Source organism: Contarinia nasturtii, unplaced genomic scaffold (assembly GCF_009176525.2).
Source record: "Contarinia nasturtii isolate CC-2019 unplaced genomic scaffold, AAFC_CNas_1.1 Cnas_scaffold_533, whole genome shotgun sequence".
Lineage (NCBI taxonomy): Eukaryota > Metazoa > Arthropoda > Insecta > Diptera > Cecidomyiidae > Contarinia > Contarinia nasturtii.
The window spans coordinates 1,604,451-1,629,005 of NW_022197885.1; the positions used below are offsets into that span (position 1 = coordinate 1,604,451).

At 34.7% G+C, this 24,555-nt stretch overlaps 2 protein-coding genes and 2 long non-coding RNA genes across 8 annotated transcripts; all 4 read right to left on the reverse strand.

Moving 5' to 3' along the window:
• Window positions 1-343: 343 nt before the first annotated feature.
• Window positions 344-15,535, reverse strand: LOC116339865 (putative uncharacterized protein DDB_G0282133). 3 transcript variants are annotated; one of them, XM_031765941.1, is made up of 15 exons: window positions 14,567-15,535; window positions 8,516-10,174; window positions 8,214-8,438; window positions 6,420-8,148; window positions 6,154-6,338; window positions 5,835-6,063; window positions 5,536-5,767; window positions 5,369-5,442; window positions 4,909-5,248; window positions 4,678-4,834; window positions 3,868-4,602; window positions 3,556-3,801; window positions 3,277-3,449; window positions 3,087-3,180; window positions 344-2,996 (listed from the first exon to the last, which is right to left on the reverse strand). In XM_031765941.1, the coding sequence occupies exons 2-15, from the start codon at window positions 9,693-9,695 to the stop codon at window positions 2,839-2,841; spliced, it is 5,757 nt and encodes a 1,918-aa protein (XP_031621801.1). In that variant the 5' UTR covers window positions 9,696-10,174; window positions 14,567-15,535; the 3' UTR covers window positions 344-2,838. The 3 variants fall into 3 exon arrangements, with proteins under 3 accessions (XP_031621801.1, XP_031621802.1, XP_031621800.1); XM_031765942.1 differs by having other exon boundaries at window positions 3,868-4,593; window positions 4,909-5,251; XM_031765940.1 differs by having other exon boundaries at window positions 4,909-5,251.
• An 869-nt stretch (window positions 15,536-16,404) lies between these two features.
• LOC116339828 (multivesicular body subunit 12A) lies at window positions 16,405-21,713 on the reverse strand. Of its 3 annotated transcripts, none has more exons than XM_031765892.1 (7): window positions 21,600-21,713; window positions 17,965-18,204; window positions 17,749-17,904; window positions 17,223-17,683; window positions 17,048-17,157; window positions 16,916-16,978; window positions 16,405-16,850 (listed from the first exon to the last, which is right to left on the reverse strand). In XM_031765892.1, the coding sequence occupies exons 2-7, from the start codon at window positions 18,057-18,059 to the stop codon at window positions 16,788-16,790; spliced, it is 948 nt and encodes a 315-aa protein (XP_031621752.1). In that variant the 5' UTR covers window positions 18,060-18,204; window positions 21,600-21,713; the 3' UTR covers window positions 16,405-16,787. The 3 variants fall into 3 exon arrangements, with proteins under 3 accessions (XP_031621752.1, XP_031621753.1, XP_031621754.1); XM_031765893.1 differs by lacking the exon at window positions 21,600-21,713 and adding an exon at window positions 21,483-21,568; XM_031765894.1 differs by lacking the exon at window positions 21,600-21,713 and adding an exon at window positions 21,495-21,513.
• Window positions 21,714-22,053: 340 nt separating this feature from the next.
• Window positions 22,054-22,848, reverse strand: LOC116339703. Its single transcript, XR_004201018.1, has 4 exons — window positions 22,743-22,848; window positions 22,576-22,614; window positions 22,462-22,508; window positions 22,054-22,364 (listed from the first exon to the last, which is right to left on the reverse strand). It is a non-coding gene; the product is annotated as an uncharacterized LOC116339703 (long non-coding RNA).
• Window positions 22,849-23,676: 828 nt separating this feature from the next.
• Window positions 23,677-24,322, reverse strand: LOC116339789. The gene is made up of 3 exons (XR_004201021.1): window positions 24,187-24,322; window positions 24,020-24,101; window positions 23,677-23,912 (listed from the first exon to the last, which is right to left on the reverse strand). It is a non-coding gene; the product is annotated as an uncharacterized LOC116339789 (long non-coding RNA).
• Window positions 24,323-24,555: the final 233 nt, after the last annotated feature.

The window sequence follows — 24,555 nt, forward strand, 5'->3', positions numbered from 1 at the left end:
TGTTGTTTTATTTTATTTAGTTTCATTTCTTCATCGAATTAAATGTTAAATCATTTGCATGAGCACGTTAAGCCCGCGCATAACCACTGGCATGGTTTTAATATGCTTTAAATAGTTATAATATTTATTTTTCCATATTATGATTGCAATTTAATCATCATCTTTTTTTTTTTAGTTTGCAGAGTGTTTAAATTTTCATCATCGTATTTCATTCATATCTAAAACCGTGAGGAATATTTACTTCTTTAAGAGTTATTCTCAATTGAACACGAATAAAATACGAATATTGTTTCATTGATTTTTATTTTGTTTGTTTGCAGCTTATTTTTCATGTTTTTTCTTAAATTTCTTCTTATCTCTCTCGCGCGTGATTTTCTAGTTTGTATTGTGGCTTTTTCACCATTTCACATGAATATTATGTTGTTGTCTTGCAATAGATTAATAGTAATAATATTAATAATATAGTTTAATTAAATCATTAGTGTGTGTTTTTTTTTGTTTTCTTGTCAATTTCAATTTGTTTATTATTTAGTCATTGAATTTCAAAAAGAAAATCTCCGTTTCATTTCATTGGAGCTTTGTTTATTAGATTTGAATTTCACACATATACTTTTTGCATCTATATATATATTTGTTTAAATTCAATCCTTGTTTCATCCATTTCGATGAAGGATCATTAATTTGTTTTTTTTTTTTGTTTTTTTCACTTGTGTCTCTCTATCATCCACGTAGGAGTAGTGTGTGTATTATTTGTGTGAGTGTACCTTTCGCCATTTGTGTTTACATATCATTTATATATGTTCAAGCACCATCGAAAAGGAGTTTTTGTGTGCAGCAGTCGCCCATATTCATTTTGCAAACTCATTTCTAGACTGAAAATTATTTGATAGTTTCTTTGTTTTCTAAATCACACATTCACTTTGCAATTATTATTTTTTGTTGCTTCTAATAACAGTTACTACATCCTGCTAGATATATGCACTCTCAGAAGAAAACAAAACCGTTTTTTTGCTCTAACAGTCAAATGTTACAATGTCTACTTTTTTCATACTTGTGTGTTTTTTTGTGAGTGTGAGGTTTTGAGAATGACCTTGCGACGATTTCTATATGTCCTCTTCACTCTTGACATTTATTTTCCCATTACCACCTACTTTTCTCAGAGTTTTCGTTTGCTACTTCGAACATATACATATAAATTATGTATTTTTTTTTTCTTTTTAAAAATTGGATTTCAATTGTATACTCTTAAATACGTTCCATGTGTTTCTAATGTGTTTTATTAAATAGAGATAATTTAATTCTCATTTTCTCATCAAATTTCATCATGTCCATTTCAAAGCGGAAGGAGAGACAGAATTCATTTGTGTGTGTATTTGCGCTAATTGGGCAAATCGTATTATTCTATATTCAGAAATATATAATAAGAATTATTATGAAATACCGTGTCTAGATTGAGTAAATGTGTTTGTTTTTTTTCTTGTTACTTTTTCTTCTTATTGTTGTCTTCGCATTTTTTGCATAAATTTTCTATCGATGTTTGAAAAATGATTTTAGCAAATGTCATAAATTAAGCACTTTATCCAACAATTGTTTTGTATACGTCAATGATTATATTCAGCTTCAAAAAGGAATTGTTTGCATAAAATCCATTCGATTTGTCATAAATATCAAGCAATGGAATTTCTTTAAATACATATAGATTTGTAGTCGTTTTATTTGTTGCACAATATTTGCATCGGAGTTGAATCAACAACACATAGATTGAAATTTGAATGTTAATTTGCATATCAGCGACATCAAGCATCATAACAATATTGTGTGGGAGTGTTCAGTGTTTTTGTTTTAGGTTGGCATCCATGCAAAAAAAAAAACACGCGGATTAACGTCTCAAGCCTCTAAAAGCTAGTACGATAGAAAATCCCATAATCCTAACTAAATCTCAAGACTAACTTCAAAAGTTAGTGCATATCTTATTAGTTTATTCGTCAGAATGACAAAACTCATTGCCAATTGGCAACATTTAAATAATATTTCAATTGGTGCCATTTAACAATCAAAACAGCGGAGAACAAGAAAAAATTGTTTAAAAAAAATAGCAATTTCATTGCTTTCTAAACGAAATAAGTTCATTTCTGTTCATCTTATTTAGTGCCGATGTGATTGCTTAGTAGTAAAAATTGATTCGAACAAAATCAATATTTTTCACATGTTTCTTTCTTTCGCTGACACGTTTTCCGTAATCAGGAGTGTCTATTATAAATGTTTGAAATTGGTGTTTTCTTCCATGTAAGCATCGGTGTTTGAGTTTCTTTAAACAATTTATTGATGTTTTTGTTAAATGTTTTATGTTTTGTTTTGTTTCCAAGATTTATTTCTCTCTCTCTCTTTTTTTAAATATATATAATTTGTTTTTGCGTGCGGTGTATGGAAAAAAAATTCGCAGAAAATTATCATTTCATATTCAGTGTTTCTGTTCATTTGATTAAATGTCCATACAATTTAACCGATCCATTCGGACAAATGTGCACAAATGAAGAAAAAAAATGGTTGTTCTTATTTTTTGTTACAGGAAATATACACATAAATTAATACAGAATAATGAATGATCATAGTTGGAAAAAAATGAGCTGAAAAGCATCTACTTTTTCAATTTTTGTTTGTTGTTTTTGTCTGTTTGTGTGACCAAACCAAAGTTTAGCAGCTTCAGCCACACATTTCATTCAATCTAGGCTTTAACATTTATCGTTTGTTTTTGCTTGATTCACACCGAATTGGGCGCTTAATTTTTCATCATCATCATCATCTTTTCAAAAATTGTAAATCGATTTTAGTGTTGTTCTACTTGAAAAACGAATTCGATACGGTATCCTGTGAATGTGATTGCGGCGGACCCGATTGATTCTGTGAATTTGGATTGGATTGTTGTTGCGATTGTTGACCGGATGGCGGTTGCGATTGCGATTGATTTGGATTTTGTTGTTGCTGTTGTTGTGACCCTGTTTGAGCGAGATAGACAAAAAACACATTTGTTATTTGTGCACGTCTCATCGATTTTTTTTCAGACAGATTTATTTAGTTTCACTTACGTGAAGACGGTTGTTGTTGCGAGTAGGCATTGTTTTGTTGACTTTGATATTGTCGATTAATGGCCAAGAAGTTACCATAGTTTGCCACAGGTTGCTAAAATGAATGATATGAAAAGAATTATTGTAATTTCAAGTAGAAAAGTAGTTTGTTTCTCATTCTCTCAAGTTTTGTTTTTAGATGATATTTTACCTGATTCATAGATGCATTTGATGGTGGTTGAGCTTGTGGACCGAAAATTCCGTAGTTGGCATTTGGTGCACCAAAATAGCTATTGTTATAGTTATTATAGTTATTATTTTGTGGTGGTGGCTGTTGAGGTGGAGCATACATTCCCATGTATTGTTGTGCATACGGTGTTTGACCTAAAGAATTAAATTAATGGTTGGGAATTTATACATGTAATAATGAAGAATTTCGTATCGATCCATTTTTTATTGCAAGAAAAAAAGCCAATATAAAATACATTACCTGCATTCACTTTAGTTCCGATTGCACCGATTTGCGATGACGGTTTCACTGATGCTGACATTAGAGAATTCGATGTCGACGAAATGAGTACAGTACTTTGATTGTTCAGCTGCTGTTGTTGATTGTATGGCGGCTGATTGATTGCACCACTCATGCGGAATTGTGATGTCATATTCTGATACATATCTGGAGCTGGCGTTGGTTGCAAATTTGGACCACTTTGCATGTATGGAGCATTGTATGGTGCTGAAAGGTTCAAATTTTTTTATGAGAAAATTGTTCGTTTTTTTTTTGTTTGTATTGAATTCTTACCTGCATTTCCGCCGCCATAGTGCGCCGATGCAATGTATCTTTCATAGTGACCGTATTGAGAGGGCATCGGCGACGAATTGTACAAAACGGCTGGCGGTGATGGAATTGCTGACATGCCACCAAATTGCGATGGTTGGTAATATGGTTGTGGTGCAGTTTGAATGCCCTGTTGCATCGGTGGTGGCGATAATCCAAGACTCGACTGATGCATTGGTGGTTGATTTTGTTTCACTTTAACATTGCCCGACAATGGGTCATTGTGCTTGAGGCCAGCATTTGGATGTGAATTATTATTTCCGCCAACCATATGCTGTGGACTTGGATTGTAACCAACATTATCAATGTCACCATCCTGTCCACCCGATTTTGCGAAATGATCAAGTGAACTTGGATCCGGTCCGAATGAATTAGTATACGATGCCAAACCGGTTTGATGCAATTGTTGTTGTGCATGCGTAAATTGGTGCATGTGCTGTTGATTTTGTGTTGAGACAAATGTCGATGACAAATGTGAATCGTCATTATTTCCCGAATTGCTCGAATTGTTTCCATGTTCGATAACTGTTGACATCGATGGTACCGTTTCCCACACCTTTTTAACGCTGGTAATCTTCTTACTGAGATCGGCAATTGATGGGGAAATCGTATTTTGACCACTAGCAACGGAATGAATGGCTGTTGAACGTGATGGTGGTATGCATAAACCACCCTTTGAAGTTTTCTCACCTGAGAGTCCAATAGAACGAACACATTTTTCATTAGAAAATTCATATCTTCTTATAAATTAAAACTGAATGCATTGATACTTACTTGATTGTGTATCGTTTAATATTTCCGATTCGAATGTGAACGCTAATTTAAGATCTTTTTCGTATTCAGCATCGGATTTTGGGAATGACATGGTTTGTAGAGCTGACGATATGACATCGGTTTGTGATTGATGTGCACGTTGCACTTGCGATTGCATCTAAAATCATCAATTGAACATTTCATTTAAAAAATAATCCAAATAAAGAGACACGATAATGATGTAAGGCCTACCTGTTGTTGAGAGTCAAGCATGTCTTGGAAATTGCCGCTCGATGCATTTTTGAACACGTCATCAGGCTTCTTGTCGAGATGATGTTGATTTTGTGGATGATGTCCATGATGTCCGCCCATATTATTCGCTTGTACTTGATCGAACTGATTAACACCACTCCTTTGTGACTGTTGCGATGTGTTTTGCATCTGTTGTTGATTTGATGAAACAGTCTGGCGTTTTATTGGGCCGGGCATCGATTTGAAGTTTGTATTTTCGAAAATGATCGTTGACATTTTGGTATTCGAATCCGGTTTGTTGCTATTATCTTGGCTCATTTTCTCAATCGATTGGATACCGCTGCTAGAACGTTGAATAAATTCAGATTCATTAGTATTGCCGATGTGTGTAATGTCACCACCCTTTTCCCAGGTATTCGATGAACTTGAACCAGTTCGATCGCGTGGTTGTTTCACAAACCTTGGAGCCATTTTATTGGGCTGTTGTTGACGATTTACCACACTTCCACTTCCCACCGCACCTGACACATTCACCTGAAACGTGAGCAAAAATAAAACAATTTCATTTATTTCTGATTTTAATTACAAGTGGAAAAGGAGAAGACGTAGACGACAACGATGACTTACCGGTTGTTGAGATTGAGGGGCATTTGATGTTGGTTTTGTATTACCTCCCACAGGTTTGTTGGCTGGTATGGACTGACTAACTGGTTTGTTTGTCGATTGAGCATTGATCTGTGGTTTGCCACGATTTGTTAGTGGAACATTGCTGCGCTGGCTATGTACATAGCTTGGTTCATCTTTCTTCACTATGACCGGCTTCTCTGGCTTACTTCCTACGGCCGCTTGATTACCACCACTGTCAAATTTAATATATTGAAGTTAAGAATGCCATTTTTTCTCACAAATGAATAAAAGAAATGTACCCTAATTGTTGTTTATCTGCGGTAAACGATGGAGTTTTTTCGATGCGTTGAGGTTGTGGTGCTTGCACAGTGATTGGAGCCAATTTTGAAGCATCATCTGGTTTCACTAACGACTGAGTATCAACTTTATGGCCAGTTGAATCTTTGTGTTGTGGAACTGATGCTGGAGCACCAAATGTTGGCTTCGTCGACGAAATCTTTTTATCGTCGGACTTTGAAATTTTAACATCTAAAAATTCAAAGAAAACTCATTGTAACATTGTATATTGTACATAAACGCTATTCCGAAACAAAAAAAAAAACTCTGAATATATCTTACCTGATGAATCAGTTGTATGTGCAGCAATTTCATCGGCTGGTTGAGACTCGTTCTTCTTAATTACTGTTTCTTCAGTTGTTGTGTCCGATTTCAATTCCGATTTCTCGTCACTTGCCCCGAACGGACTCTTTGCATTTGGTGGACCGTAGTTATCGATACGTTTTACTATCGGGCCAGCTGTTCTTCTGTTTAACAAAAAAAAAAAATTGAAAAGAAAAGTATAAATATTTTTTTAGAAAAATTGTGGATTTAATTCCAAAACTCACCCTCCTCCTCTTCCACGACGAGACGGTTCACCACGTGGAACAAAAACATCCTTTTGATGTGATTGTGTTGGGTCTCGTCGATTCGATGAGTCATGTTTGAAACGATCGTCTTTGCCACGACCACCGCGTCCATGATACTCATCGTCGGATCCTTCACTCTCACTGAATTCATTGTATCGATTCGATCTTCCACGTCGATTATTATTCCAATTTGAATTGCCACCGCGATACGATGTGTTTCCGCCATAGTTCCGTGTTGGACCAACACGTGGATCGTGTCGTCCACCTCTTGTGTTTGGTCGCTTTAATACATTTCCATGTTTACCATCGTCACTGCTATATCTATCGTCTTTGGAATAGCCGCGGCCAGTTTTCACGGTGGATACATTTGATTTTTCATCAGATTTCTTTTCAGTAGCTGCACCACCGCTTGGCTCATTCTCCAAGACGCTTTCCAACGGTTTTTTATCAGTATCAGTTGTCTTAGCCGTCACACATGATGTGTCGCTAAGATTCTCAATAGATTTACGTGAAATTTCGGGTGTAGTCGGTGCACTGTCAGCCCATGATTTCGGTGCTTCAATCATACTTGGCGATGTGACAAATTGTTTGCTCACATCTCTAGTGACATCCTCTTGTGACTGATTCAACGACTTAATGGATATATTGCCGCATGATAGTTCACGCTCTTCGGACTTCTCTTTATCCGATCGACTTTCGATTGAAACCTTGCGTACACGTTGCAAAATCTGTTTCGGTTGAATATCATCGTTGGCCGATGTACTTGATGTGTTCGAAATTTGTCGCTGTGGTTGCTTAAAATCCATTTCCATTTCGTCAGCCCATGAACCGATTTTATCTTTTATTTCCGGTTGCGATGAATCGGACGTGCTGCGTCCCAAATGTGATGTTCGTTCACCAATCGAACTGCGACTGATCGATTCACGGCCGCTGCTCACACGATCATCGTCTTCGGATTCGCATAAACCAGACGAACTTGTTTTCGAATGCGTTGAATATGCACCGGTGCTAGTATTTGCTTTTGCATAGCCCGATTTCGAGTCTCTGATATCATCAACATTACGTTTCATAATATGTGGTTGTTGCAACGATTGATTTGGTCGGCGAATTTGTTCGCGCGGACCAGCCCGATGTGGCGGTTCAACCTTATTGTAGGTGTGTCGTTCTTGTTGATCGCGTTGTTTTTGGAAGCGTGGTGGCAAATTCGATTGGTATGGTTTATTGAAGAATGCATCACCGGCATTTGGTGCGCCACGATCACGTGAACGATCGCCAACATCACGTTCAAATTTCGATTCATAACGATTTCCATAGTCACGTGCATCTTTATTTTCGCGCATTTTACCACCATCATCGGAACGATATCGATCATTTGTTCGTGATTCATTTGCATCACCTTTGGCATAGGGTGGCGCCATCGACGATGATGCATTCGAATCATTTTCATTTTCACCGGACAATTCTTTCTTTTTATTGATTTTTTGTTCCAATTCTTGAAGTTTCTTAGCCGCAGCCATTCGTCGTTCGTGTGCCCGTTTTTCTTCTTCTTCTTGGCGTTGCTTCATACGTTCCACTAGTAATTCGGGATCAACAACGGGCGCACCGCTTCGATGGCCATTTTGTTGCATTCGATTTTCCAATTTTTCACGTTCATTTCTTTCATTATGTTCACGATCCATTTTTTCTCGTTCGGTTTCACGATTGTACGCTACAAGTTATTTCAATCAATAAATATTGTATCGCTATGTGAATGTATTAGCAAAATAAACTTACCAGCTCGCATTTCTTGTTCATCTTTGCGATGTGCAGATGCCTTGGATTCCTTGTCATTGAAATTAACACGTTTGGCATCTTTGCTTCGGGATATTGGTGGCGGTGTGTCTGAATCATCGTCAGAGAATACAAGTTTTTGATTATAATCAATTTCATCATCTTGTACCCAGCCATCTTCCTTCACAATTTGATCAATGCGTTCCAATTCTTCTTCTTTAATAATGCCTGCAAAATGTAAAATTTTACATTAGAAAATGTCATCCGAAAAGAGTTGAATTTTAAATAGTTATTCTTCAATTTACTTTGATATCCAGTATCGTAGTCATCGTATTGATTCTGATCATGTCGATTGGATCGATGCGGTGGACCGCGTCGATATTGTCTGTCATCGTTGCGATCACCACGTGAATTTCGATTGTACGATTGATATTGTTGATCTCTGCCATAGTTTCGTCGTGTGTCACGGTTGCCTCCCATTTGCGATTGTATTTGTTGATGGTGTTGATGTTGTTGTTGATAATGTTGTTGCTGTTGTTGGTGGTGTTGTTGATGTGATTCATTTTCGGGCGGTAAATTATCGAAGCCGCTCATGCGATGCATAAATGTTGGCATAAGTGCCCGAAACTGTGGCGGTACAGAACGTTGGTGGACCGGGGCCGCTGTGGATGAATTTCCGTTTCCGCCGCTTTGTTGTTGTGATGCAATTTGCTCTGAATGTCCATCTTTTTCTGTGCGATTTTGTTCGTATTGTGTATCGGCAGCATTTGCATTTGCATTTTGGTTGTTGTTTGTGTGACTGTTGTTGTGTGCATCCGATTGATTTGCATTGGATGTGCCGCGATTTCCTTTTGATTGTACTTGTGCATTGCTGCCGTCTAATGATGGAAATTCGTGCTGAAATTGTGGACTTTGATATAGTAGCGGTTTCTGTACAGCCGGTTCGTGTGCGCTCGTTACCGCGCTCCATGATGCCGATGAATTATTGTTATTGTTACTGTTGTTATTGTTGTTTCCGTGACCGCCACCACCTCCTCCGCTGGTGTTACTGTTGTTTGCTGATTTACTTTGATAGTTCTGTTGTTGTTGTTGTTGTTGGTGGTGGTGTTGTTTTTGTTGTTGATGTTGTTGTTGTTTCTGTTGTTGTTGGTGATGATGATGATGATGATCGCCGCTCGGTTTCTCGTTACTTCCTGATTGATTATTTACGTTTGCAGATGGTGATGATGCTGCTGGCCATGAACCACTTTGATCTTGTGTTGGTGTCGATGTTTCGGCTTTTAATGATGGCAAATTGGCTGGAGGCCGGCGAGCTGATGGAACTTTTCCCAATATTTGCATGCCATGTTTGCGTGGTACAGCGTTTTTCTGTGCTGACGGCTCTAGAGATTCACCGCGACTAGTTCGATAAAGACTATTAATGTCTAATGCTGAAAACTTGGGCTTTGCATTGCGCTCCCCCCGACTACCACCAAGTGTGCTCATACTGCAAAACAAACCTCATCAGCAAAACGCTACGCGCTTTCGTCAGTTCAACACACTCTAAACACGATTTTGATTGCAACCTGTTTTGATGGCGAACCTTTTTTATTGTTTTTTATTTTTAAATTGTTTTGCTGCTTTTTGTTGTTGGTTTTTTTTTTCACAATTTTCGTGAAAAATTTATTGTTCGTACGCACACTTTCCGTTTCGTATCACGTAGAAAAGTTTTGTTTTTAGTATTCTTTTGTCAGTCTTTTTGTGTTTACACAGTTTCACGTTTTATATACAATAGTTTTTCTTTATTATTTTTTTCTCTTTTAATTTTATTTTTGGCAATTTGGTTATTATTTTCTTTTATAGTCAGAGAGAAACTTTCAATTTTTGTGATTTTAGCACATGCAATTGTTCACTACAAGTCCAATGTTTAATTTTTATTCTGATGCACGTTTAGTTTTATTTTTTGTTGTTTTCGATTTGATGCGCTGTAATGAAGAAAGAAAATAGATTAAAACTTAAATTACATTCTTATGACGTGATGTAATAATAATCGTCGCAGCACATATCACATGAAACACATAGATCTTATAACCAAATTCTCTTATTTACAAACAAACGTATTCAACTGAGAAACATTTGAACATAACCCAACTTTCGTTTTTGGGTCGAATGAAACAAGGAAAAAATAAATAAAAAAAGACGAAAGATAACAGCACTTTCATTCAAATGAGAAAGGGAACAATAAAATAAATGAACAAACTTGAGTAAGATCAAGATTTTTTCATTTTTAATTCCATTGAGCCAGACAAATCATGATATGATTGATAAATGCAATAATAAACGTTGTCAATATAAAACGAATTGCGTCTCTCTCTTGCATTGAATTTAATTCTCGTTATCACTGTGAGACAAAAACACTACGGTTTCGCTGACTTTATTGTAGAAAACCACCATCATTTGTGAAATGACATATGTAAAAATAGACATTTTAATTTGTTAATTTGGATTTTTTTATCTTCTTCACATACAAATTGTGTCAGCTTTTTTTTATTTAAAAGGTGAGTAAATGATAACAACAAAGGAAAAAACCACTATTCACAGATGAATGAATCACAAGCTTGCTCACTACGACATTGGGATTGATCGTCGATATTTTTCATGAACCTTAAATGAATAAATTATTGCAGCTTCGATCATGCACACTGAAAAAAAACGGTAAAAATTTCTGATGCGTCATTTAAAAATATTTGACTCGTATGGTTTGCATTTGTTTTTTCGGTACTCAGCTTTTTTTCATAGTGTTTGTAACTACTCTTTCATGACATCGCCACAGCCATCGTTGACGTCGTCATCATCACAAACGCATGACTTTCTTCGTAACGTTGTGTATCGTAAACATGAAACAAAAAAAAACAACAGACACACACATGAAGAGACGACGCAAATATGAAAATTTCACTTATAATACTAACGTTTCCCCTTTGCTAATTTCATTTGCAAGCAATAATTAAACTTTCATTTCAGAATTCATACACATTCACATGAATTGCTAATTTTTTTCAACTATTGTTGGAAACAATTCAATTCCCACATATAACACATTTTTCATGTGGATTTTTCCATAAAAGTATGGTTTTTTTTTTGTTATTACTTCAGTTTTTATGCGTTATGTTTTCCACGTCACGCATTATAAAATGCAGATATTTTAATTATTACGAAACTTCTACTTCAGACACATACACACAGAGAGACTAGACGGTTTCTGTCAAAAAAAAAATCGTTGTAGATATAAAACATATTATGGTTTCTGCAGAAGATGTATCGAATGCAAAGATTTAAACGTACGAAAATTGCTTCGTTTAGAACTCTCATGAGAATATGTGTGCACGAACAAAGCCACACGTTCGAAACGATTTGCGTTAGATTTTGCGCGACCAAAGACACAACCGTACACAAAGAGTGCTGTGGCACACACAGGCACTTGATTTAGCATTGATATTTTTATCGCGTTATACTCACATATACAATTAATATCAAAATAGAAGGCCGGTCGTACGTTGTGCATTGCTGCATTTAAGACGATTTTGATTTGTGTAGATAATTTATGGTATCGCATTCGTAATCGTTAGCTACTTATACTGATGATGATCGCGCTTGACGAACGATTTGCGATAAAAGACACAATGATTCATGACATTTAACAGCAAAACAATTAAAATATTGAAAGTGTCAATTTTAATTATTGGAAAAGTCGTGTCCAAATGTAATCGTGCCCAATTCAATTGATTAAGATACACAAAATACGTACACGTATTTTTGGCATTGGTACGGAAATTGTAAAGTGAGTCTGCCTGAAACCGAGAAACGTTGTAGCAATTGTCATAAATTAAAAATAAATTAAACTTTCCTTATTGCCGCAAATTGAATATCTTAGCTCAGCAAAACGATCTCGGTTGCTTACAAAATTTTTATACAAAAGATTTGCACAATTTTCGATTGTTTTGTCTTTTATTTGACATCCGAACATCTAAAATATATGAAATATATTCTCCAGCGAAAAACAAAAGTGAATATTTGCTTGTCTAAAGTGTATGTTTTGTCTTTTTCGATCAGCATGCGGGAAAAAAGCAAGTTTTATTTGCGTTAATTAGCAATTATCTGAAAAAAAGCAAGTCAAGTACGATTTACATTGAATTTAAAACGATCGAAAGACCTCGACAGCAAATACATCATATACTCAATTCCGTAAACTGATCAGTTGTTTTTTGTTCGCGTCGCTCAAACAGTAACACATTTGTCTGCAATTTATCGCTTTTGTAAGAGTTCACTTCAAATTTTCATATTTGTTTGTACTATGCATGTTTTTTTTTTTTTTTGTATAAACATTTGGGGAAATCTCTTTGATTTATGTATGAAGAAAAAAAAACACAGTGAGAAAATGCTATACACGAAAATATGGCGGCTGCCGAAAGCAATAGATTATGTAGTAAAATAGGTGATATGAGAACGACTATTTGTGTGTGTGTGTGAGTCTGCATGCGGAGCATGTCATGCACGCACACCAACAAACGAACTTCCACGCGAAGCACTTTATCGTTCACTTCACATAAATTGTTTTTTTTTCTTCTCTTGTTCATCGTCATATTGTTTGAAGACAAAAACGTAGCAATAGAACTCGTCAATGTGAATGTCAGCGTATGGAATTCCTCTTTTAATACATGCTTTTCAAGCAGCTTATACAGGCCGTAAGTGTACGTGAGTAGCGCGCATATACATTCATATGTTATTCACTAACACCGCAATGGTCAACATTTGTGTTATTCAATTCGTATAGAGAATTTCGGTCATAAGTGCTTGTAGGCGATGTTATATGTAAATTGAGAAAAGCGAGCAGCAAACGAGGCATCAAACAGACAAGTTGCATTGACAGTTTGACGATAGAGAATTTTTGCGACACCGATGACAACTAAACAATTTTTTAAAGAGATAAGTATGTGTCTTTCATCCACTCATGTTTTCTACATTGTTTTACACTTTTATTCAAAACTAATCGTTTGTTGGCCGACAATTCTTAATTTGCCTGTCTGTAAAATAAAATACAAATTGTTGGCAGTAAGGACCGACATACCGTACGCCGCACGCCATTCTATCAAAAATTGAACTATACACGCACGCACACATGCACAAATCAAGCGAACCGTGATGATCTCGAGTGAATTTGATGTTGGTGTGTTTCTTTTTTGTTCTTCCATTTCTGTGTACGTGTGACACCGAACGAGAAAAGAGCAAAGATGGCATCAAATGCCGATCCCACAACACACGCTAGACAGCAGAGGAAAGCATTTACATTTGTATTGGAGTGGAATGAGTGTGTGTGTGTGCGTTTTTACAAGTGAACGACACACCGACAAAATGCGGCGAAATGGCGAAAATATTTCATGCTGAATGAGAGACAAATCCGCATAGAAAAAAAAGAAGAAGAAGAAGAACGAATTTTCTTTGCCAAAGAATAAATGAAACTTTGAACGATGCACACTTTTAATCAATATGAATTAATAAAAGTGTTTGTAAATTTTTTGGCAAACGAATGGCCAAAGTCACACAACTAAATACATATACATGCATATCGGTGATATGAGAAACGATTAATGTATGCTACACACATGGCGTACGATACCAAAGTCTATTCGACATGATTACGCTCTTTTTCTGCTGCAATCTTTTTTTTTATTTCTTCAAACTTTTCGGTTTCTCTACACTGCTCTGTTTCTCAATCGCAGAAGGCAAAAACAATTGATTCAAAGTTAAATATATGTGACAATGTATCGATACAATACAACTGTGATGAACGCCATTTAAGCAGAGAAAATAAAAAGAATATTTCGATTTAGTTTTTTTTTATTATTTTTCGCTGTACCTTCTCACATGCCTTTTTGCCGATTGATTTGTTTCGAGAGGTAATTGATGTATGTCACTAATACAACGATCGCACAAACAACATAGCAAACGGGTCACATTCACTCACACACACATATGGGGCGTGTAAATGTATGTTCCCGATATCCGATATACACACATCAGATAAATCCATTCTTTTTTCTTCACTCGTTTTTTTTAATGTTTCGTTTCAAGCATTATATTGCCATGTTTTAAGTTGTAATCGTTCAATTCATTCACTATGTATTATTCATTGCACTGATCTTTCGACGCAATTTTCGTGTTGAGCAAAATTGGATTGGCGAAAATTAGCAATGTCATTAGTTATATTGCGTTCAGTTTGGTATGTGCTTCTGTCAATATGCCCGACAAAGAGACGACCAACGACGATGATGAATTTCCAAGAAACCGAAAAATTGTTTTTCGTAAAACAAACTCACCTTGATTTTGGACGATAGATCGGTATTCAAATCAAACGGGCTGCCAAATGATTCGATATCAAATTAGCGATGAATGCACCACAAAGAAGTCAATGAAAAAGAACTATACACTTTCTTTCGATTCGAGCTTCTTCTTTTTCACTACTTTTTGGTTAGGTGTAATTGTTCTTTTTTTTCTCTCTCACAAACGGACGGATCAAAATGTTTATTGGATTGTGTGCTACAATCAAATGTTCTGCCAAAATCAGGTTTAAAAAAACTGATGGACTATCGTAAATTGTAATTTGCAGAGAGATTTTCAATTGCAGAAACTACACGATGACATACAAACAATGAACCGATTACTTTTTTTTCTCATTTATTTTCGTTGCACTTTATGCTGCAATTTTTTTGTGCAATAATTTTCTGCATTCAGTTCCTCAGATTCACTTTGGGCTGATTGTAGTTTTTTTTCTTCACACGCACGCCACACACAATAAAAATGCGAATCAAAAATGCAACTTGAATTTATCTCTCTCTCTCTCACTCTCGTCGAATAATTTCTTTCCGCAATGATTTGGATTTTATTTGAAATGACAAATTATACACGCACACACATTTCAACAGGAGAATACAATTTATCGAGTTTGCTTACGATTTCTTCTTCTTCTTCTTATTTTTTTCCCGTGGATTCACTTGTTTTTTTTCTCTTCTTTTTATGTATTACGCTGTCGCAAGACCTTCTTTCTTTCTTTTTTTTTGCCACTACTTTTTGTTGTATTGAATTGCAAATTATATATGCTGCTTATTCTTCGATTTTCAAACTTTTTCTTTTTTTAAGTGAATAAACTGATTTGTGTTAAATTTTCTAAATATATATATAAATTAAATTCTGTTTAAACTGTATTAAACTTTTTTTGTTGGTAGTAATTGCTTTTGAAAAGTATTACTACTGCCTAGTGGGCTGCCGCTGTTACTGCTACTGCTGGCTGATTTCGAGACACTATCGAAACCTAGTTCGTGTGACGGCGAAAACTCGTACGGTATTACAAACCATTTGTATGCTCATGTGTGCGTACGTGTGGCGATGCGAAAATCAATCACACACAGAACCATTTAAACTAAAGAAAATGGCGAATGAATTCGTTTTGAGTGCTGAACGGGCGAATTCGAAATACAAACGCCAACAGCGACACACGGTGTGTGGTTTTTGAAATAATGCTTGCCGAACAGTGTTTTTTCGAAATTCAATGGATTTAAATATGTTTGTTATATGCGGTTCTTCAATTTTTTTAGATTCTTTAGATTTTTAGACAATTCTAACTGATAAATTCAAAGAAAATTCAGAAAATATCAGTTGAATTTATATTCACCTATTTTATGTTCCCAATGCGTTCAAATGAGTAGCAATATCGCTTGAAAGTGATGTAAAAAAAACTTCCATTTTAAAAAAGCTGACAAAATAAAAGAGTAACATTTCACATAGTGTAAATCAATTTATTTCTATATTAAATCTGGATATACAGTAAAATTAACCGAAATAATGACTAAATCAGCTCCAGATCTTATATCAATTATACAGTGAACGTAGTCATGAAGGATCGTATCGCCTTCTTAAGTATATTTCTTTTTCCAAATTCTTTATAGGCTATATGTTAGAAAAAGTATATTTTTGTTTTGTAAAATGAATTTGCGTTGTATCGGAATTGTGTTATCTATAAAACGTTTCGCGTGAAGTCTATGAGTTTCGGTAAATATTCGTGATATGGTGGCAACTGCTCACAGTTCAATTCACACAGTTAATTTGAATCACACAATTCACACAGTTAATTTGAATAAAAAAATAAATCAAAATGAGCTTAATTTCATTTATAATACTATATTTAATTGCAACGAGCAGCCAATAGAACATTCTAACAATTCCCATTCAATAACAATGAACACCAAGAGATAATTTCAACACTTTTAGAGCTTCACATCAGATATCGTCCATTTTATGTGATTATAAACTCAATGACACTTCTAACGTTTTATATCAAATTCGATTATATTGTTTACGATTGTTTATTTTATTCGATTCTATTTCACGTAGCATCGTTGTAGCGAAATTGTCATTTAAAAATTCGTTGAACACAATTATTCAGACACATTCCTTCACATTGCAATAATATAGTAAATTCGCATGACAATTATCAATGGCCAATTTTTATGTCAAGTAAATTCGATTTAGCAAACATCCAGCTTAATTTGCCGCAAAAAATGGATTTTTCGAATTTGGTGTTTTGGTAGTGCATAAAATTTCTCGCTAAAAAGATACAATTTAATTAAAAATGTCTCTTTTCTATTCGGTTGATATTTTGATGTATTTACCTCCAAATGAAATGTATAGTCCAATGCCGCGTCAATTCTTTTGGTAAAATCAAATTTCGATAGCTGCAATGAGATGTAGAATGTTTAATTTAGATATTTCGGTTATGATCATGTGGGATTGTGGAAACTTACATCAAAATCACCAATTGGATTGCCAGATAAAGATGAATGCAAAACAAATGGTACACCATCCATATCAGTATGCGTTCCCAAGGTGCCGGTGTTTTTGTTGGTGGAAGATGCTTAAAGAAAATACAATAATGTTATCAGTTTCATTTTCACTAGATCGAGAATTCCATTTATTTACCTGCTTGACTAACTGCTGGGAATTTTGGTCCTGGTCGTGGTGGCGGATCCAATCGATAAGATGTTCGAATCAGTTCATAATCGTCACTATTGCCATTGTTTGTTTTTCCATTGCCATTGAAGTTGGTGCCATTCGATCCGTTTCGTATGTTCATATAGTAGAGATTATTTTCAAGTTCATTTATTGATGGATCGGTTGGAATCGATGGCGGCGGTCGATGCGGGATCGGTCCACTTTTGAAACACACTGTTATTCCATTTATGTCGCCAGCCAGTGTAAATCCTTCAGGGGCTATTTTTGTCTTTGAACACAATATCACATCGGTAACGGCTGTGCTAACTGAGCCACGTTTCGCCAAACGATAGCATATCTGCTTTTTTCGCCATGCTTTGTGTTCTGTGTCTGCTGTACGATTTAGTATTGAAAAACCCTCTCCTGGACACTCACGTTCGCCGCAAACTCTGCACGAAGAAACATTTAATTTAATATACAAAACGATTTTTTTCCAACGCTACTTTTCACTTACCGCAATTTCTCGACAATATACTCGGGAAGACCTTCGCTCTTTGACAGGCACAAGTATCGTGTGGAACGTTTACCAAAAATATTCGTTTCACGCCATAAATCAGCATCTGAGTCTTGATCATGAGTACGATGCACTGGCACAAAATTTTTTGGGCACCTACGAAAAAAACAATTTTATTTTGAGTTTTTTCTTCTTCCGATAATGTTTTGAACTTACTTTTCATAATCTTCGACAATTTGAAGCGATGTGATTGGTCGATTGTCAGGCAATACGTTCATAATTAAATTCTTTACATTTTTTTGCTTCGACATTTTGTCCGTCCAATGAGCGCCAATTGAGCCGCGGTTACGCTCCAAACTATACCACCAAATATCAGTCTTTTTTTGTATGACAAACAATTTTATACAGCAATAAATCCAATTATTTGTTTTTCTGCTATCATCGCTCTGACTTAATCTATAGAAACATCAAAATGAATAAAAACATGAATCACAGGAATAGCGACAAAAACAAATAGTGAAAAGTTGATTTCTGAGATTTTTTTATTTTGAAGAATTTTTAGTTTACAAATAATTTAAAAATTATGATTTTTTTTTGTATACCATGACCCCAATTAAATAGCGAATATTCAAAAAATCATGCTCTTTTGATGGCCTGTGTTTTGAAATGATTTATGTCACACGCTAATTCTCACTTTCTCATTTCACTTGTTAATTTTGTTTTATTAATTTTCGCCATTGTATATTTACTAAATATTATTTAGTGCACAAGCACTCAGTGGCTAGATAAGTGCAAACACATTCATCAATAACAAAGTCGTCACAATCGAATGCTGTTTATTTTATAGAAATGAAAGATAACGGAATTTTGACGAGAGAGAAAAAACCATTTGGGTCAACCCAATGTTTATTTGCGAACCATCAAAATTGAAGACTTTCGCCAAATGGAATGTGTTCACCAGCGTAGGTAAATTTGCGACTACTGTGTTATTTCTGCTGTCCAAAGCAATTTGTAAACAATGATGACACATTATAAACTGTTTCAAAATATCGCCTTTGTTCGAATCGATATAAATGCATATCGGTATAAAACCATAGAATCCGTTTCTTAATCATCAATATGGGGGAGTTAATATAACCATCGTAAATCATAAAGTTAGGCGTCGCTTATCACAAAAATGATTATTTAAAAGCATTACTTAAGCTGTTAAGCATTTAATAGTTCAATAAACAAGCTATTTACAATCCATATAATAATTAGCGTAACGCCGAAGTTCACTGCTATTTTTACATAACTGCTTGTATCTATTAAATGAATAAAATAGCTGCAACCAACGATCTGGACTTTATTTACACCGATTGGAGCGCTTACTGAATGATATGACTCATATAATGTGCAACAATAGCAAAAAAAACCCAACGTTGAACGTTAACGGGAACAGATCAAAATGGGCACCAAAAAAAATTCTCAGACTTTGAGTGTGTCGGTTGTATATTTTTTCTGTGACTGTGCTTTTTGTAAACGCTGACAATTTCAAACAAATTTACGAGCTGAAGAACACCATGAAAATGAACGAAAACATATCCTAATGAATGGTTGCTTCAATTTGCATTCTTCTCGAATATTGTTTTTTTTTTTCTCTTCGTTTGAGTGGCCGTTGAGTGATATGAAAGAGATGTTGAATGCATTTCCATTTCAAGTAAATTTCATTGTTCAATGATAAAGATATATAGAGGGGTTTTGTCATGAAATAACCAGCCAGACTGATAATAATAATATTCAATGGCGACAGAGATTCCAAAATGCGTTAGACGAATGTTCAAGACCTCAGCTCGTTTGTCACACAAACAAAAGGTGCTTGAAAATATACCCTCCGCATGCTAAAGAGCTTTGAACTTTGAAATAATGTAAACGACAAAATACAATCATCATCATCATAGCTGTATAACGAGCGAACATTATACAATGGCGTTTCGGTGTAGAAGAGACTCAATCGTAAAAATAGACAACAAAATCACAGTTTTTTTATGTTCATGTACATCGGTCGCCGAGTTCTTCTTACTTTGATTTACTGTTCAAGGGCCGATCTCGTTCTCTCTCGGACACACACACTGTTAAATATTTTAATATATTGAAAATCACACCATTGCATTATTATTATTGATGGAAACCAATCAACAGACATTTCTTTCAATTTAAAAATCGATTTAAAAGATTTAATTCGTGGAAAAAGGTCATCTATATGCGTTACGACAACGAATTCATTGGGAATTTATAGCGTTGTAGGCAAATATCAGCATTATAAATGTAGAAAGACGTATTCAAATGTTTGCTGATAACTTGGATTTAAATTTACAACGCAGACCCGTTTCATTCGTTGCATATTTACATGCACACATTCGCTCATATTTCAAATTGGATGTTATTGTGTGTGCTGTTTTTGGTTTTTGTTCGTTTTCAATAGATTCCTTTTATTGTGAGCTCAAAGAAGGCGCAACTCCTTTAAAAAGAATTATTATTTGCCATAATTTTGTGCATTGGTTATTTGCTGCGTGCCATTCTCGTGCCGTCGCTTTTGCAATTCTCTTTTGTTTGGTTTCTTTGTGTCTGGCAGAAGAAATTGAGACGCGCATGATATTGTAAATGTACAGCCATTACAACTCCTTTTTTATGAACACTTTAACAAAGCAACTACGACGGTATAATTTAAGGGAAGAAAAGCAACCAAAAAAAAAAATTCGGTGCATACATTCATGTACTGTGGCCAAACAGTGATTATATTCAACGTCGAACCAACATTATCTATGCACCCGAACAATCGATAAGCAATGGAATCGCTGTTTGCCTTTTGGATAGAAATTAATTATAGATTTCTTATCGTTTATGATGATGACGTTTTAAAGGCAATACATCGCTTATTTCAACTTTTGCGTCTGAATCGCTTTGCGTTTTTTTAATTTTGTCTAAAATAATGTTTTGCTCGTCCTCGTCCGATTTAAGCGAACAATTAACCATAAAACGATTTTCATTGAGCAATAAAACACATTTCAGAATGATATTTGATAAAAAAAAATCTCGTTTTATATACTGCGTGAAGAATTTCTATAAATTTCGTCACAGTTTTACGCGATTATTCACAAGAATATTAAATGACATAACAAAGAATCATCATTGAAACGAATGTTGGATACGGACTATGAATCGCTTGTTTATCGTTTTTATGTTGCTTCATCTCTGCTCTTGTTTTTGCTACAAAAATAATTTAATTCATTCACATCTCTTTTTTTCGTATTTAAAATCGTGTTGATGAAAGTTTTACACTAGCACACATTGAATTTCCGCTATTGCCGATGCTATAGAAGAAACCAGAAGAAAGATATATACAACGAACACATCACATATTATGTGAAAGTGAATCACCATTATGTTGCAATCATACGGAATTATTTACAACTGGTTGCCAAGTTATTGGATGCTTAACTTCCACAGGCGTTAGAGGAAAAACAAACAAATAAAAAAAGTATGCATATTTGATTGGACACCGATAGTAGTGAAGTCGCACTATGCACGTAATTTAGACGAACGTGAATAGTTGCGCTAGTTTTACAAATTTTATTTGACTTTTTCATATATTCGTTGTTTGATTCAATATTATTGTCAACAGAATCTAATTAGTAATATCTGAATGTGAAAAAAACACAGTTTTCAACTTTATGAAGAAAAATCAGAATTACAATGGAAATTACACGAAACAAAGAGAACAGAAATTCTCACTACATTTTTTCCACCAAGTCAATTTAAACCGTATTTTTTGCTTCGTAGACCAATTATGAATTTTTCAGAACACTCACACACGATGTTTCGATTTCGTTTGCCACCGCTTTCAACAATTTCGGAACGTTTCGCAAGTAAAACTTGTTCTCAACTGAAACGCTTCAGCTACGATAAAATACAACGAACTCTCACCAACTCAGAATCGCTGTGGCATAAGATCTATAACCTTTGTTTGTGTTGCATACGCCGATGTTGTTGTGTACGAATCATGTGATTATTGTTGTTGTAGTGTCGTTCACTGTGTATCGGAACGTCAAAATGAACCATTTGATGCATTAGTGTAGGTGTTAGCTAGCACCGTCGATGTTATGCGATGTTTTGATTCGATGATTTTATCAGCATTGATTTATCATCGGCTGATGCACCTGAATTGGTTTAATCACATGATTTTCGAATGATTTCCTAAAAATTGACTGAATTTGCGACTCGATTAACCAAACACCATTAGTTCTTAGTTTAAGTTTTTTTTTCTTTTTATTTTAGTGTTGAATTGAACAGAAGCAAAGTGTTTACAATTTCTTGTTCACATCGATAATGATGAAAAAAAATGTGAAATCAACAACAAATGATTCCATAGTTTACGATTTTTTTAATGCTTTCCGCTAATTTAACTGAAATTCCGTACTGAATATTCTTGATTTGTTTTTTGATGTAACTAAACTAAAAAAAAATTGAATCTCCGTGCGACTAATGGTGGTAGACATCTACTTTGCTTCTTTCTTTGGCTTGAATTTAAGGTATAAAGCGATGAGAGCCATTGCAGCGAATGTTGCTTTGGCGCACTAAACGAAACACAGAACAAACAATTTTTTTCAGAAAAATTAGTTTTTTTTTTTCGTTTTCGATTGAATGAAATTATTCAAAAATGTATGGTCTTACGTTTTGACGCCCGAAATTGGTTTCAGAATTGAAAATTCGGGATAAACCTGTCATTCACAAAAGAAATATATTATATAAATAAATGAAATATAAAAAACGTAGTTTCTTTTCTACCTTTTAGGTTAGGATTATCTGCACCTCCACCAGCCATTTCTATACAACAAACGATAAATTGAAAAAGATCCAATTAAGATGTGCATAACATCATCATTTCGGTGATAATTTTCATGTAATTGACAACTGATTCAAATAAAACACTTTAATTCCAAGATTTTACTTACTTTTTTACAATGAAATTAGCTTTTGCGAGTGAGACCACGAAATTTGCGAAGAAAATTCTCGGGGAGAAATGATTACGGAATGATTCTTATGTAAGTTTCGATTTGTCAATGTCATAAGTTTGTCGCCATCATATCGTGACAGTGGCGATATTTCGTTCAATGATAAGTCGTTTCGTTGAGTTGAGTTTCATTATGATGAATCAAAATGAGAAATAAAATGACATGATTTTGAATTTTTCGTGTTTTTTTCTTCTTTAATTTAATTATTTTCTAGCTATTTACAATAAATTCTTTAGGCTAAAGAGATAAATTTCATTCTTATTCATCATCCTCACATAACGTTTTATGCAATTTAGTTCCATTGGCTGTGTTGTAGAATTTCGTTCCTAACCATAATGTGAATATAGCAACAACAGTCCATCTATTGCTTCGATTCTGGAAAATTAGACAAAAAACCGTTGTGCCATTAGTATCAAAAAAATGAAGCTGTTTTTTTCACATTTTCGTACCTTGTACAATGGTTTCAGTGCTTCGATTTGGGTTCGTTGTCGCATCTTCTCACGAGCTTCGATTAGTTCTCGAGCCAACGGATTGTTCACATTTGCCATTTTATTCGGAATATTCTGTTGCATCCTTAAGCTTGATTCCTCTTGAAAATTCATCGCCAAAAGAAGATTATCTTATAAATTGAACAAAACTGTGCAAAACAGAGGTTGTGTGACTCGCAAATGTTTTTCTATATTTCACGTCCAATTGACAGCTGTCAGAAGTGGTTTTTTGAACTTAACGAAAGCAACTCACTGCATATGATTCCAATGCGATGATTTAATTTATGAATTTAATAGATGAAAAACATTTTCGTCGCTAGAAAAATCTTTGGGAGAATTAAGAATGTCTACGATATGAACGCCATGTGCGAAAGAAAAGGCCAAAGTTTTAACTAAATTCATATCTTTTTGAACAATTTTATTGAGAATCTTTCACATGAGACAGATAACCAATTTAAAATAGCACTTATCCGACATAGCTTTTGGTTGCACGATCATATTTCTTTGCATCAGAAGCGGTGCGTTCTGGTTCTCTGCATCCATCCAAAAAGATCATTTTTGGAATATTGTAAAGGAAGTACCCACCCAAAAAGGCAAAACATGCATAGGTTAAAAAGTTTGCCTGCAAAATGTTAATGTAGAAGAATTGGCATTAGAAAATGTTCGACGATTTTTCTGTGCCTTCAATACGATGCAAATTTTCAGCACTTTTGAATGAAAAAAACAAACCTTAAATGGTTTCTTGAGTGATGGGTGCTCCAAGACACCACGGACCCAAAGATTTGTTGCTTTCGATTGTGGGCCGTCCATTCTGTTCAAACAAACATGAAACAAATCAATTATTAAACGGATTGCTTCGCCAACAAGTTCTTTCACACAAAAAAGTGAATACTTACTTTAATATTTGCTTTCAATTTATGGAATTTATGATGAATTTGCCGATTTTCCGACAAATCTTTATTATATAAGGTGTGCTCTGTTTATTGTTTCACGAGAGATTTGCTGTCAAAACAGATATCGCAAAATTTTTCGACTTTTGTGGATTCGTTAAGTTTGACAGATTGGTGGTGAATATACTATACTATATACAATCAAAATTCAAAAAGAATGAATTCAAAGAGAACGATTTTTCAAGAATTAAAGACATTGCATTTAAAATCTTGTGCAAAATTAGTGCGAATTTTATTTTTTATTTTTTTTTGCAAAAAGCTTGAATAAAAATAAATAAAAAATATTTATTTGAAAGAATAATTGTAAATTATTAA

Bases quoted from the DNA above. Each gene is read 5' to 3' on its own strand.
- LOC116339828 (XM_031765892.1), bottom strand. From the start codon at position 18,059: ATGTCGAAGCAAAAAAATGTAAAGAATTTAATTATGAACGTATTGCCT. The intron at 17,684-17,748 runs GTAAGTGAAAAG...TTCTTCGTGCAG, and splicing joins TATATTGTCGAGAAATTGCG to AGTTTGCGGCGAACGTGAGT. The intron at 16,979-17,047 runs GTAAGTTTCCAC...ATCTCATTGCAG, and splicing joins ATCCAATTGGTGATTTTGAT to CTATCGAAATTTGATTTTAC.
- LOC116339865 (XM_031765940.1), bottom strand. From the start codon at position 9,695: ATGAGCACACTTGGTGGTAGTCGGGGGGAGCGCAATGCAAAGCCCAAG. The intron at 8,439-8,515 runs GTAAATTGAAGA...TACATTTTGCAG, and splicing joins CTACGATACTGGATATCAAA to GCATTATTAAAGAAGAAGAA. The intron at 5,252-5,368 runs GTTTGTGAAACA...TCAACGTTCTAG, and splicing joins CCCAATAAAATGGCTCCAAG to CAGCGGTATCCAATCGATTG.